The following is a 13444-nucleotide window of genomic DNA, read 5'->3' as shown; positions in this document are numbered from 1 at the left end:
AACAACACAATTCAAATTCACCTTGACCCAAATATGCAGGCCACCGGAAGGGTGACCTTTCCCCACCGTAACTGCTGGAATAAAATAAGTAGAGTACCCATTTTTGTATTGCGGGGTTAGGCACCAGGTTTCTTGGAACATACATATATGGAATGTATTAATAAAATCGTTCCAGTCAGGGTTAGCAAGATTTTTTTTAGCCCTCTCGTGGGCGGAGGAGCGTCGCCCCACTACCTTCTCGCAGTGCGAGAAGCAGAAACAAAATGGTATTATGAATATCATTTTATGTTCCTGCTTCTCGCACTGCGAGAATGCAGAAGGTTTTTATGGTGGATGACGGTCCTGTTTCAGGCAGGGGAGGAGTGGCTTGCCCACTGTTGTGGGCGTTGACTTTTTGGTCAGCCCCTGGGCCGACCAAACCAGCCATACGCACTCTCCTGTTTTCTCCATGTATGCTGCATGCAGCCTGCATGGAGAAAACGGCCTCCCCATAGACGCCTGTGTGGTTGATGTTGGTGGTAATTTGAGATTCCTAAATTTAAATTTGCATTTAGGGATTGCTACATGAATTGCATTTAGGGAAAGTTGCGATTCCATAACTGCATTTGCAATGTAGGTAATCGCAAAAAATTGTCATTACCTACATTGCAAATGGCAAAAGTTTCATACATTGCAAAAGGCATTTTTGCGTTCGCAAATGGGTTTGCGAACGCAAAACGCCTTGATACATCTGGTGCTATGTGTTTTATCTCTAATACAAAGGATATTTTTATTTAACCTTGTGTGGAGTCTCTTTGGTGGTGTGCCTAGAGTGTCAATGGTGTGTGTGTGTGTGTGTGTGTGTGTGTGTGTGTGTGTTGCGCAAATGCTTTACACATTGCCTCTGGGATATGCCGGACTCCTCTGCCAAGCTAACACAAGGAGATGATAGATGGAGTGCAGAAACTTTTCAGGTACTCACCCCCAGCCACAGATCTGGTTTCAATCCATCATCATTGTTTAGCTCACTTCGCCACTCCAGTTCAGCTCTGCCAAGCTGCCAAGGGTGTGAGCAGGGGTTATCTTCTGTGTATAACTCCCTTACACTGACTAGAGTGGTGGGTACTGCCTGGCTTAGGTGCATACCAGAACCTGCATTTCTAACAGCGATAGAAAGCAAAGAATGGCAGCAGGAAAAAAGAGAGGATGGAAAGGAAGAGAAATGGAGAAAGAGAAAAGCAAACCTGAAGGTAGGAGTCGGTCAGCAGAGCAATTCCAGATTTTGTTTCACATTAAATGGATGTGTGGCTTTGTGGCCGTGCCTGTGTCCTGCCCTGCCCAGCCCTTCAGCAGTGGCTGAATTTTAAACTTGTTTTTGGCAGATTTTTTTAATGCAACTAGGCCCTGTTTTTTGCAGCTCATCCTGTGTGTGAGTGAAGGAGGAATGTCATATGTATCTGGATACTGAGGCCTGCATGCCCACGGTACACAATCTGGTAACGTTAGAGGTGGGGTGACCTTCGGATCAATTCATGCTCAAGAGACATTTCATGTATTGAATCAATGCTCAGCCTGGACCTGGAAATGTCACCAGAGTCAGACCTGCACTGCAGTGTATAGTTCACTCATTTCTCTTGTGCTTGAACTTGCTCTTGGAGCGTGACCTCTTGTGCAGTGCCTTTAGTTCCCCTCCCACTAAAGTGGCTTCATTTCCCTTTCCCGCCTGTGTCCTACACATGTCTCTGCAGCCAGACCTGCCGTGCACTTCCCCTATTTCCTTTTTTGAGCTGTCCTTGGGCATGCCTCAGGTGCCAGGCCTGCAGTGCACATGCTTTTATTACGTCTCTATTGCCTGGACATGCCTGTGGAGCCAAGCCCACAGTGCACCTTCTTTATTCCTTTTCTTCTGCATGTCCCCTGGATTGGAGCCTGGAAAGCTGTGCAGTGGCTCTAGTTCCCATGTCCAGCCCTGCTGTGCTGTATCTTTATTTCCCATGTTCTGGCTGTGCCTGGACATGCCTCCAGGGCCAGGTCGGTCCTGCAGTGCCTCTCATGGGCTGATCTTGGATGGATGTATGACATTACAACGCATGCTTTTACCATGCATGCCTTTACAACGCAGTTTTTACAACGCATGCCTTTACAACGCATAGTGCTTTGGGGCGCTGGATAGTGAATAGTTTAATTTACTATTCCAACTCCAGTCCCCGTGGATAGTTGGGAAGGTGTTGGATAGTAAATGAAACCTATTCCCTATCCTAGAGCGCCCCCCAGCGCAATGCGTTGTAATGGTTTGCGTTGTAAAAGTTGCGTCGTAAAGGCACTGCGTGATAAAAGTTGCGTTGTAAAGGATGTTTCCCATCTTGGATACATTCAGCTATTGCAGAGATAACAAGGGCCCCTGCCTGCCCCTTTGTGTAATGGCTTCAGGGGCAGGAGAGGGATTTATATAGCTGCAAGGTGGGGTTTGTGTGGTAAATCTTTAACTTTCCAAGTGCACAGGAAGCGGGGCAGCCTTATAAAAGAGGCTGACAGAGGGTGGTGAAAATACCCAGATATCCTAACTGGGCGCTGCACCTTTTTTCCACAATACTTCTGAATCCTGAGTTAACAACTGCAGGCGATCACACATTCTGCTGTCGGGGCACTGATGGACTGTAGGTGTTAAGAGATGGCTGCTGAACAATTCACAGGTAACTCCCACCGTAAGCTCTTTTACTCTAGCTTTTAGGCACACTACAAGACCCTGATATGTTTCTGAGGGTGGTTGGGGGAGGTGTGAGTAGGGAATAGAGAAGGTGAATTCCCATCCTGGTCTTACTTTAAATCCTGAACACGTTTTTTCTCAGTTTTAATAGAGCGAGCTAGGCCCAAGGGCATCAAAACGCTCTATAAGAGTTTGTTTTCAGCTTGAAAGGTTATTGAAGCTTGTGCATGTATTTCAGGTGTCATATACACATTGCTAACTTCAGACAACCCCATTGATTGTTTCGCTCCTTCTTGTGTACACACTTAGTGGTGAGCATGCTGATAAACTCAGCTCTGCCGTGGTTGGCGGAGTTTTTGCTGAACTCCGTGCTCCAGGAAGAGTGCGGAGTGGCAAAACTTGGTAAACTCTGCTGGCGGAGCAGAGTTTTCTGCCTACCACTAGTGAATAGAACTTTACTCAAGCATGTGCATTTACTTAGTTTGGTGTAAACCTGTACAGTAGTTTTTGAGAAATTAACATTTAAAAAGTGTTCCAATAAAACTATTATAACCTTATAGCCCGCCATAGAGGGCTATACCGGCTATTAAAGGCCCTCTCCAGTGTTAAAGGCCCAAGCCGCAGGCGAGGGCCTTTAACAAGGGAGACGGTATAGCCCAGATACAAAGGGCTATAAGGCTATTAGAACATTCTGCCACTAGAGGGCAGAATGTCCTAACAAAAAAGAACAAAGCCTTATGGGAGCGTGAGAGGATTGGAATTCCCTCAGGCTCCCTGAAGCCTTTGTTCACAGCCAGAGCTGTGAACAAAGAAACATTGGAATGTTGGAGCTCCAGACTTCTACCAGCCATTATAAGCCCGGAGCACTCCATTGTTTTCAATGGAGCTCCCAACATTCCAATGTTCTAATAAACTTCAGAGCTGTCTGACCATTAATTTGCAGATCCTCAGTGGAGTTACAAATCCATGGAAGATTTGCAATTTCAATTTAAAATTAAAATAAAGGCCCACCATTGGAACAGGGAGCTTTTTCTTCCATTGTCCTTTGCAAATTCACAAATTCTGCAGCAGATTTGCAAATTCACCATTTACTGATTGGCTAGCCACCACAGAAACATTTCTGTTGCAGCCTTCATTACGCAACTTGGTTCACTGCGGACATAAGAAGGCAGGGTGAACCTACCCTAATCCCCAGGCTCATGTGGTGGGACTCAAAGCGACTCGCAGTATCAAATCAATTATGAGAAAATTTAATGATTTTTATAATGGGACTTGTGAATCTTGTACTCTCTCTGGGTTACGCACACACTCCTAAGTCTTAAGATTAGGGAATGTGGCAAAGGGCTCATGAATCATGAAAATAAAGAAGAAACAAAATATTCAATGTCATACAGTTGCACTTGGCCAATGACAAAATGTGGGGTTGATTGCCTGCAGAATGGTGGGAGGAGGGCCTGGCCAGAGTCTAGGACCTTTGGGAAACCCCTTACTATTCAAGACCAAAGGCTGTGCCCAGCTGGGAATTTTCACATGTGAAGGGTTGGGCACAAGTCCTGGCTGGTGGCCTAGCTCTGTGGCCAACTACAATTTACAGAGCCGAAACCTTGGCTAACTGTCAATGGGTCTTCAAATGATTCACTGATGGACATGATTCGTTTGTGAGGTCCGTTAAACCTACTTGTGACGCAGCCCGTCTCCAAGACACACGGTGTGTGGTAGTGTCAGTCAAAGATCTGGTACTGCTTTTGTATATACCAGGGGCTTAGCTATCAATAGTGTGGAATGTGGAGTAGTACTGCACAAGAGTATGAGGGGACTTTAGGGACCCTATGCACCTCAATTAGTGGTATATTTAGTACCAAAACAGTGCAAGGGCGACACAATTTAAATTCTTGCATCAGAGCCCATGGCACACTCTTAACACCACTGGTATATTCCTAAAGGGTGTGCCTATTAAAAGATGGAACCAGTGCTTAATTTGTAAAAGATTGAGTGCCAGTGCTTGAAACTCTGCTCAGAAGCCAGTGGTGGGTGCTATTACATGTCAGAGCGCCAAATACTAAAGATACTATGGGGCAGATTTATGAGTTCTGGCGCATCTCTGCAAATCAGCAGGGATGCGCCACAACTGATGCGTCACGCAATTCCCTCCTTGCAGCACCACAGATGCGCCGCATTTACAATGCGGCGCACCATGGTGCAAGGAAGGGCAGATGCGTGACGCATCTTGTGGTGTACGGGCGGCGCATTGCTGGAGTAGCGTCACAAGTGCGATGCAACTCCTGCAATGTACACAGGCCACCCATACATAACGTGGTGCGTCACTCCTAACGCCTGCTTCAAGCAGGCGTAAGGATTTGACCCAGCAGCGTCGTAAAACTGACTCAGTGAAATCTTGTAGATTTCACTGCGTCAGTTTTACGGGGCTTTCCTAAGGGGGAAGGCCGACCCTGCGACAGAACGCCCACATGAAACCTGACGCAGGTTTCATGTGGCGCAGGGCTTTACAACGTGACGCATCTGCCTCGATGCGTCACGTTGTAAATAGGTCGCAAGGATGTGCCACGTTTCCGCACCGTTGCGTGACGCAACGGCGGCGTAAACGTGGCGCAAGTCCGACATAAATCTGCCCCTAAAAGCTCTGTAGTCTGCAATCTGCCTCATGCCTCTTTAGTCAACTAAAAGTTACTCCCTTTTGTCTCACTCTTGCAGGTTCCTGCTTACTCCCTTTGTGACGGTTTCCTGTTTTACTCTTTCTCCTTCATTCCTCTATGTTTGTTGTAATGCTTTCCCTCTCTTAGAAATAATATCCAGTGAGGAAAAATAAGTCGCAGTCCACAAAGAGAGCACCGGTGACCACCGGCTCAAATTAAGCAGTGGATTGAACGTTGCAACAACGACATAAAAAACCTTTTTTTGCACATTTGGCCACTCGCTGTCAGTCCCGTATTCCTCTCTCTGTGCAGATCACAGTGGGAGTTTCTGAAGAGATTATTTTAGTTACAATTCACTTTAACAGTGGAATATCCTGTTCCAGTAAGGGTCGTGCAGTCAGCCCCCATCTGGACCTGCTGGCCGTGTCACGCCTTGCCGCTTTCAAGCCAGTGGAAATGTTAAAAGAAGGAATGTTGAGCGAGGAACATTCTTGAGGGATGTCCAATTCTGTTCGTGTTTGTATTACAGCCTGAAAGTGACATCACTGCAGGAAGATTATAAATACCGTCTAGTTCCCATTGAGAATGTGGGAAAATTGAAAACACGGGGCTATATTTAAACTCCCGAAATCTTCCTCGGACAGTTCAATATGTCACAGTCAAACAAGAAGTGTGGATTTCAAAGGGTGCCTGTTTTCGTCTTAATTCTGTGCATCTTATCAAAGGTAAGCATTTGTAATTCCTACGTGGAGTGTTATATTTAAAGAAAGAGGTGTAGGACTGAAGTAAAGGCTTTACATAGCATTATTATTCTCATTTACAAATATTTTTCCACTTCAACTTCTTTAACATTAACATCTTTAACTTTAACATCTTGTTATGTAAAAGGCATATATATGTGTGTGTGTGTGTGTGTGCGTGCGCGCGTGTGTGTATATGTGTGTGCGTGTGGGTGAGTTTAAAAGTAGTACATCTTTATTTTACTGCTAAACCTGGGACTGCTAAGCTGCCACAAACGAGTAGCACAGTTTAATGCAAGATTTAAGCGTTCCTAAAGATGCAAACTGGAGTATGTAGGTCAGAATGAATACTAAAGGCAAGATTAATGGTAGGAATATAAAATCTGCCAAAAGTGTTGGTTTGTGTAACGACGCTGGCCGCAGAATAACTGTTGATTTAAAGTTAGTCCAATGTGCAGAAATTCTGCCATGCTCACTCCTCTAACTCCACCAATTCTGCCACCGTTTCCATTGACAACCAGTAATATAATATCAATTAAGGGTGCTGTTAAATCCGCAGAATAGCCTAGATTTTAGCGGTAGATGCCCCGCTGAAAATGTCATTTGTGGAAACAAATCTGGTGGGCGGTATGATGTTCTGATGCCAAAATATTGTCATTTTATTGACACTCTTGATATTAAAGAATATTAAAGAATCTCTTTGGAATTCAATACATACATCATAAAGTAACATGGCAGCAAGTGAAAACGAACGGAATTGGTTTACGCTTTTGAGGGTGTGTGATCACAAGATGCATACTCATTAATTGGAGCAGCCAATAGGAAAGGACCAGAAAGGTATTGCAGATTAGAACCGTGTAATGACTTCATGCAGCTAGCATTACACTGACCATGGAGCCTAACATTATCAGATGGGCTGATAAAATACTGCGCCTTTGCACAAATCCATTTTGTTGCCATTAGAGGAGAAGGTCGTCGCACTAATGGCGCCAGAACTGAGTTCCATATGGAACAGGACACGCTAACACGTTTATAACAATAAATTGACATGATTAAAAAATACATCAAAGGAAAGACTAAAGGCCTGTGTTACAATTCGTCAAAAACCATTATGTTCACATTTCAATTATGGACATTTAATGCTTGTAATATGGGCTTAAAGAGCTCTGATTTCGATCTGATTTTTGAGAACAAAGACGAAATAACACATATACGCCTGCTATAATGAAAAGTGCAACGGTCAATAGTGTTTTTAAAAGCTAAAGGTGTTTGAAGGACAACTCGCATCTACCCACCTTGCAATGAGTATCTGTAGAGGATAAAAATCGTAATGTGGCAATGAAGCATTTTCAGGTATAAGAACCCCCTTTTACCAAAGAGATGACTGAATTGGAGGTAGGCGATAGGTGTGTGTTGTCCAGTGTCTTAAAGACTGAGGCGAATTTAGGACCAAGAGGGATAATTTGTTACAGGTCACAGAGTCATATGGTGGAAGTCCACACCTTCCAAAGTCTGAAAGATTGTGAATATTTCAGTAAAATCCAAGGGCCCGATTCACAGAACTAACTTAAGACAAAATCCTAAACTTACTACCATTTTGGTATTCACAGAAGGCACTTACTCATTTTGGTATTCACAGAAGTTAGGAGTCCTAACTTTAGGACTCCTAAATGCCTTCTGTGAATACCGAAAGTCTTAAAGTTAGGTTTTTTCTCAGTTTAGGAGTAGTAAAGTTAGGACTCCTAACTTTAGGACTCCTAAACTGAGAAAACACCTAACTTTAAGACTTTCGGCATTCACAGGAGGCATTTAGGAGTCCTAAAGTTAGGAGTCCTAACTTTACTACTCCTAAACGGAGAAAAATCCTAACTTTAAGACTTTCGGTATTCACAGAAGGCATTTAGGAGTCCTAAAGTTAGGAGTCCTAACTGTACTACTCCTAAACTGAGAAACATCCTAACTTTAAGATTTTCGGTATTCACAGAAGGCATTTAGGAGTCCTAAAGTTAGGACTCCTAACTTCTGTGAATACCGAAATGAGTAAGTGCCTTCTGTGAATACCAAAATCAGTAAGTGCCTTCTGTGATACCAAAATGGAAGTAAGTTTAGGATTTTGTCTTAAGTTGGTTCTGTGAATCGAGCCCCAAGAGTTAGACTCACGGCAGCTCACGCTGAAAGAGAGAAGAAATGTTTTGACCATGATATATGGTGTACTGGGGACGTGAGGATGACTTTGCACTACATTTTTAAGGGTTTTGTGGGATGTCTTGGCAGTGGTTGGGACTCATTTTAGTCTCCTTGGAATATTTGAGTGAGTGTTGTTTTTCAGACCTGCTCCAGCACTCTCACAGTTCTGTTTTGCTCTCTTGCAAGGTGGGCGGGTACTTTCTTTGATTGGCCTTTACAAACAGCGCAACAATGGTCTGTTTCCCCCACCTATTTGGTGATGTTATTCTTGGCAAGGACAGATGAATGTGACGTTAGATTTTGATGCACATATGACAGGATTTTAAACGTTTATAACTGTGTATCTTTTAGACGCTTTCCTAAGTGTAGACTGAGTTAGAAGCCTTGATAGATCTTTGATAGAGGTGTAAGGAATGAGATAGGCACTTGTGTGGTACAGAAGTGACAATAAAATCAGTGCTTAAATTGTGCCAGTGGTTGCAGGTGGTTGACACAGACACTCATTTTTAAAGAATCGGGACTTTACCTCATCATCAGACTTTGACCCTGAGCATGAGAGAGAACTACAGAATAGGGAGAAAAATAGGAAGCGAGTGACCTAAGGAGAAATTAACCTGCAAGAGTGAGATAAAGAGGCAGGAAGGACGTGTAGTGCAGTGCAGGGGCGTTGCCCCCCCCCCCTCCACCCCCCAGCTTTCGCAGCTACAGTGGGGGTAAAGTGTTTAATGGGCCTTTTCTGTCTGAAACGTGGCAGACAAAAGTTTATATGTAAGGTGAAAGAGTGAAAAGGTGAATGAGTGGAAGGAAAGATGGATGAAATGGTGGATGGTTGGGTGAGTGAATGGGTGGATGGACATTTACATGGATGAATGAGTGAAACGATGGCTGTGAGGGTAAATGAATGAAAAGGAGGAAGAAGGATGGATAGATGGATGAGGGAAACAGTGAATGAATGGATGGATGAGTAAAAGGGTGGGTGGATGGATGTCAAGATGGATGGTTAGCAAAAGGATGGATGGTTGAACAATGGGATGGATCGATGAGTTGAAGCATAAATGGATTGATCAATGAGTGGATTGATCAATGAGTGAAAGGGTGAATGGATGTATGAACAAGTGAAAGGGTGGATGGATGGTGAGTGAATAAAAGGATGGATGGATGGGTGAAAGGGTAAATGGATGGATTATGCGTAGATGGATGGGTCAAAGGGTCTGATAGATGAGTGAAAGGATGGTTGGCTGAGTTAAAGGGTGGATGAATGCTTGAGTGAAAGGTAGAATGGATGCATGGAGGGAAAGGATAAATAAGTGAAAGATGGATGGATGGGTGAAAGGATGGCTGAACAAAAGGATGGATGATAGATGAAACGGAAATGGATTAGTGAAAGTGCTGATGACTGAGTGAAAGGATGGATATGCTTGATGGATAGGTTTGAAAATAGATGGATTGATTTAGATATTGATGGGAAAACGGATGGACGGAATTGTGAGAGACTGAATGTTGAAAGAAAGACTGAATGGATACAGAATGTAAAGGTGACATGGTGATTATCAGCGGGTGGATGGAAGGATGAAAAGATGAATGGATAGATGCTTGGATGAAAGAGACAAGAGACCTCTTCAGGGTGGGGTTGTAATGATGTGCTCTGTTTGCTTAGTGCCATAGGAGCGTTAGTTCAAAGTGAGGGGTATATGAATGTTCTGACTACTCCCTTGGTGTGGTGGTTAAAAGAGGTATGAGATGGACTCTGGACTATGTCTTTATTCAGCAGTGCTGGCATTCAGGCTTTCGTTTGGATCCTAAGTGAGTGTTGCACCTCTGCACTTAAATTTGTTTTTGCAAATTAAGCATTTCAATGAAATCAATGTTGCAAATTTATTCAAAGTTTTTTAAGGGTACAGGCACGCGGTGTAAAGAAAAATATAAAATATGTTGTGAATAAACAACTGATTTAAAAGCATTAGTGGGGGGAGGGAATGGAGAGCCTAGCACTACCACATCGGGGAGCATTATAAATATTGCTTTGCTGTGCCACAATTCAACTGCACTTAAATGAAGACCAGCTCTTAGGATGATCACAATCACAACACAAGGACAAGTTTGATGTCTTGTTCATTTATTCAAATCTTGTAAATTAATGATTTCCAATTGGAGAAAAGAAGGCCATGAGCTGTGCCCTACTTGTAGAGTCTTCGAATAGTGAGCGTAAAGATGAAATTCGCTGACACAGTGGGCATCTGTTCCAGCTCTCATTTTTCCTTTGTCCCTAATGGTTCCACTGACATTTTTCTTTAATGGCAACAGTTTCTAGGTTTCTTTCTTAATCCTGTGGGCCATGAGAGAGAAGATCCTTCATTTTTGGGCTGAGTTTTTATGCAAACTTGACCCGAAGGTATCAGGTACCAGAACGCTTTACATGAGCACCAGTTACGTTACACAAGGACACATTCATTTTTGTTAGGCACAGGGAGATTAAGTGATTTGCCCAGAATCACAGGATGTTGAGCGTCATTGCCGAGACAAACCCAGTTCCCCAAATTTGAGGTCGACCGCCCTAGCCCGTTAGACCACATCTTCTCCCCAGCCTCTTCATTGTTCTGCCCTGGCAGTATCCTTACGTGGGTATTCACCAAAACCTCTGTGCAAAAGTCCAGCCTTGGTGGCACCACAGTTACAGTTTTTGGGATGCTGAAGCTGCACCCTAAGGTGCCACCTACCTCATTCCCATATATATGATTCCCTTAGACTTGCAGCAGATAGGGCCTCCTTCTCCTTACTATTTTTTTGCCGCGTTTGGATTGCTCTCAAACAGATGTCCATAACTTTCTACAGTATGCATTGTGATCATCACAACAAGTGTGCAGTGAAAAAGTGTGTTCCCATTATATCGCTGTCAGAATATCTTCTGACATAAATATTGTGTCCTAAATATAGTCTACATAAGTATCACTCCATTGGAGTTGGTAAAATAAACTCTATGCTTAATGGGACAATATTTTTGTAAATGATCTTTTGGCCTCAATATTTATGTCAGACATTACTTTTGCATACAGCCTGCAGGAGAAGATGTAGCTTAATGGCCAGAGCTGCTGACATTGGCATGGGGAGTCAGGTTCTAGTCTCGGCATCGGCTCAGCATCCTGTGATTCTGAGCAAATCACGTATTCGCCCCGTGCCTATGGACATCGCCTGGATACCCTCATGGGTGATAAGTGCGCTCTACAAATCCCAGTAATATTATTTCGATATGCGTAATCTGTGTATAGTATTCTGACATCCCACTGTAAGTGTTTTGTGAATAACATTGGTGCCCCTGTCATTATGGGTACACAAACCTATTTGTGCACATTTAGGGGCTTATTTACAAGCCCAATGCACCACTAGTGTGTCACTTTTATTGACGCACAGGTAGTGCATTGGGCTTCCCCATATTTACAAGGGCATGCAAAGTAATATTAATAATAATAATAGCACTCTTTAACACAGCGTTGTAAATTTGTTTCCCTTTCGCGCATACCTCTGCATGAAAGGGGCATTCCATGGCCTCGTGTGGGTGTTCCCATGCAACATCCATGAAATGTGATGCATTTCCAGATTTGCAACATTATGTAAACCTGGGAATGCATCAGAATCCTACGCCTCACCAGGGGAGGCGTAAGGAGGCACAACGAGGAGAAATACTTTTATTTCTCCTTGTTTTGTCTTCTTTCTATGGGTGCTGCAGAAAGAGGAAAATGCCTTTAATGATTGTTTTTGTGTGGGAAGGTGTCCCTTCCTGCCCAAAAACTATCATCCCCTCAGTGCAGGCACCCTTGCAAGGGTGTCTGCGCTGGCACACAGCTGATGTTTGTGCACAGGCGAGAAGGACAGGAGTGTGCCGCATCTTGTCGATACGGTGTATTCCTACCCTTTTATTTTGACCCACAGCAAGAAAGCTTGCTGCACTTCCGTGCGTCAAAATATTGTAAATGAGGGCATTATATTGTAAAGATGACATTTGCAACATGTAACGTGAATGCTACTCACAGAGGACAACCCTAACGCCAATTGCATTTGTTCTGCTGGTTCTAGGTTCAAGAATTGTCTAGCTGGATTGCCCCTGATTTCTCATCAGAACAACTGCTTGTAAGGTTTAAATGGTCATTAGCATGTAGGCTTTGATCACTGCAATGCAACTGGGGAAGAAGATGTTCTCAGAGGTTTGTGAGGAACAGTTCTCCCCACCCTGATTGGCTGGATGTTTTGAACTTGGTGGGTGCGGTGACTCTGATTGGAAGTGGAACATGGTCCTCCTACCTGAACTTGGTCTACCAGATGGGACTTCTCACCATCTTATTGAACACATTTGAAGGCGATTTATCATGTGTTGTGCTGCTGGGACATTAGAGAGCCAGAAGAGATTAAAGAGGCAGGAAACTGTTATGATGGGAAACAGCCATTACATCGCATGCGTAACAACGCATGTGATTACAACACGGTCATTACAACGACCATGTTGTTACATTGCAGTACCATTACTACCCGAGACGTTACAATGACTTGCTGTAGGGGGCGCTCTAAGATAAGGAATAGTATACTTTTCTATTCCAACACCTTCCCTACTGTTGCACACACTGGAGTAGGAATCAGAAATTATACTATTCCAACATCCAGCGCCCCCTACAGCAAGTCTTTGTAACGACTTGCATAGGAATGGTACTGCGATGTAGTAACGCGGTCATTGTAACGACCACGTTGTAATCTCATTCACTGTAAACGCACACAGTGTCGAAGTGTATATTTGTTATGATGCGAGAAAGAATGAGGTAGGGTGGAGGCAGAGGAGAGGTGGACGTTTATTAATATGGCTGTTGTTTCAAGACTTTTGTGAAGGAATTCCATCACCTATATTGGACAACCTTTATATGATAATCTTTCTGCTGTCTGTGACCTGAGCATGTAATATGTTGATCATAGTATCTATATGTAATCGAGCAGTTGGAAATCTATGCAGGCCTATGATATTTGTCTAGCACTGACGTCAACTGCATGTGATTGTGAGATTTGCATAACATTTGATTTTACTTATTTGTCACTTCAAAGCTGATTCTAAAAATCTTCTTAGAATGGGTGGAATGGAAAAATAAAGTGAAAAAAAGATGCTTTACACACTTTTTCCCCAGTTGCAGAGTGGTTGG

General features: G+C 43.5%; 1 protein-coding gene across 1 annotated transcript in view; it reads left to right on the top strand.

Moving 5' to 3' along the window:
* The first annotated feature begins 5932 nt into the window (after nucleotides 1–5932).
* The window catches only part of CCN5 (cellular communication network factor 5), a 125429-nt gene continuing 117917 nt past the window's right edge, over nucleotides 5933–13444 (top strand). The window contains exon 1 of the mRNA XM_078650466.1: nucleotides 5933–6065. Coding sequence (XP_078506592.1) covers nucleotides 5991–6065 — 75 coding nt within the window. The 5' untranslated portion in view covers nucleotides 5933–5990. The remainder of the gene's footprint in view (nucleotides 6066–13444) is intronic.

This window comes from Lissotriton helveticus, chromosome 7 (assembly GCF_964261635.1).
Source record: "Lissotriton helveticus chromosome 7, aLisHel1.1, whole genome shotgun sequence".
NCBI classification, from domain to species: Eukaryota; Metazoa; Chordata; class Amphibia; order Caudata; family Salamandridae; genus Lissotriton; species Lissotriton helveticus.
The sequence above is the reverse complement of the archived record's forward strand: the minus strand, read 5'-3'. Positions and strand labels throughout refer to the sequence as shown.